Below are 723 nucleotides of genomic sequence, written 5' to 3' on the forward strand. Positions count from 1 at the left end.
AGAGATCACAGAATTAAATGCTTCTTATTTAAATACATAGAATAGAATAGTTTATTACTTTAACTAATCTAAATAATCTAAATATATAAATCATTAACATTTCTTTATCAAAATTGAAAATTTTTTTAAATTAAGTTTACCTTTCTTGTTTCAAAAGGTTTTCAATAGGTCTTAATTATAAACACGATATTTCTTTAAAAAAAAGTCACCTTGGCAACTTGAGATAGGCCGCTAGCGGGCTCGGCATGACCCATATTTGATTTAACAGAACCGATCAGCAAAGGAGTAGGTCTATCTTTTTCGAAGAAGACCTTCTCGATTGCGTGAAGTTCTTCAGGATCGCCGACTTTGGTGCCAGTACCATGACATTCAATATAGAACACATCGTTCAGTGGTACATTGCAATCCTTGTAGCATTCCTTCATCAACGTGGCTTGCATCGCGCTCGACGGAAACGTGATGCCTTGTTCCTTGTAACCATCACAATTTGTCTTACCGTAGACCACTGTAGCGTAGATTCGTTTTGCATGCTTCGCCTTCTGTAGATATATAACGGAGATTGCCTCGCTGCGAGCATAGCCATTCGCGTCGGCGTCAAATGATTTACTGCGGCCATCAGACGACAAAACCCCTGCAATCGTAATTATTATAATAAAATATACAAAAATCGCCTATTATATCTTCAAAGTATTTGGTATTTTGTGTGTGTGTGTGTGTGTGTGT

General features: G+C 36.9%; 1 protein-coding gene across 1 annotated transcript; it reads right to left on the reverse strand.

Annotated features, from left to right (window-relative positions):
* Positions 1 to 209: 209 nt before the first annotated feature.
* On the reverse strand, positions 210 to 671 carry LOC108720172 (fatty acid synthase; the record flags this gene model as incomplete). Its single annotated transcript, XM_018447862.1, has 1 exon — positions 210 to 671. A coding segment is annotated over one exon (462 nt), but the record flags the coding sequence as incomplete, so codon positions are not given.
* Between the last annotated feature and the right edge of the window lie 52 nt (positions 672 to 723).

The sequence above is a fragment of the Mycetomoellerius zeteki genome, unplaced genomic scaffold (assembly GCF_001594055.1).
Source record: "Mycetomoellerius zeteki isolate Tzet28-1 unplaced genomic scaffold, Tzet1.0 C4361054, whole genome shotgun sequence".
In the NCBI taxonomy this organism is placed as follows: Eukaryota; Metazoa; Arthropoda; class Insecta; order Hymenoptera; family Formicidae; genus Mycetomoellerius; species Mycetomoellerius zeteki.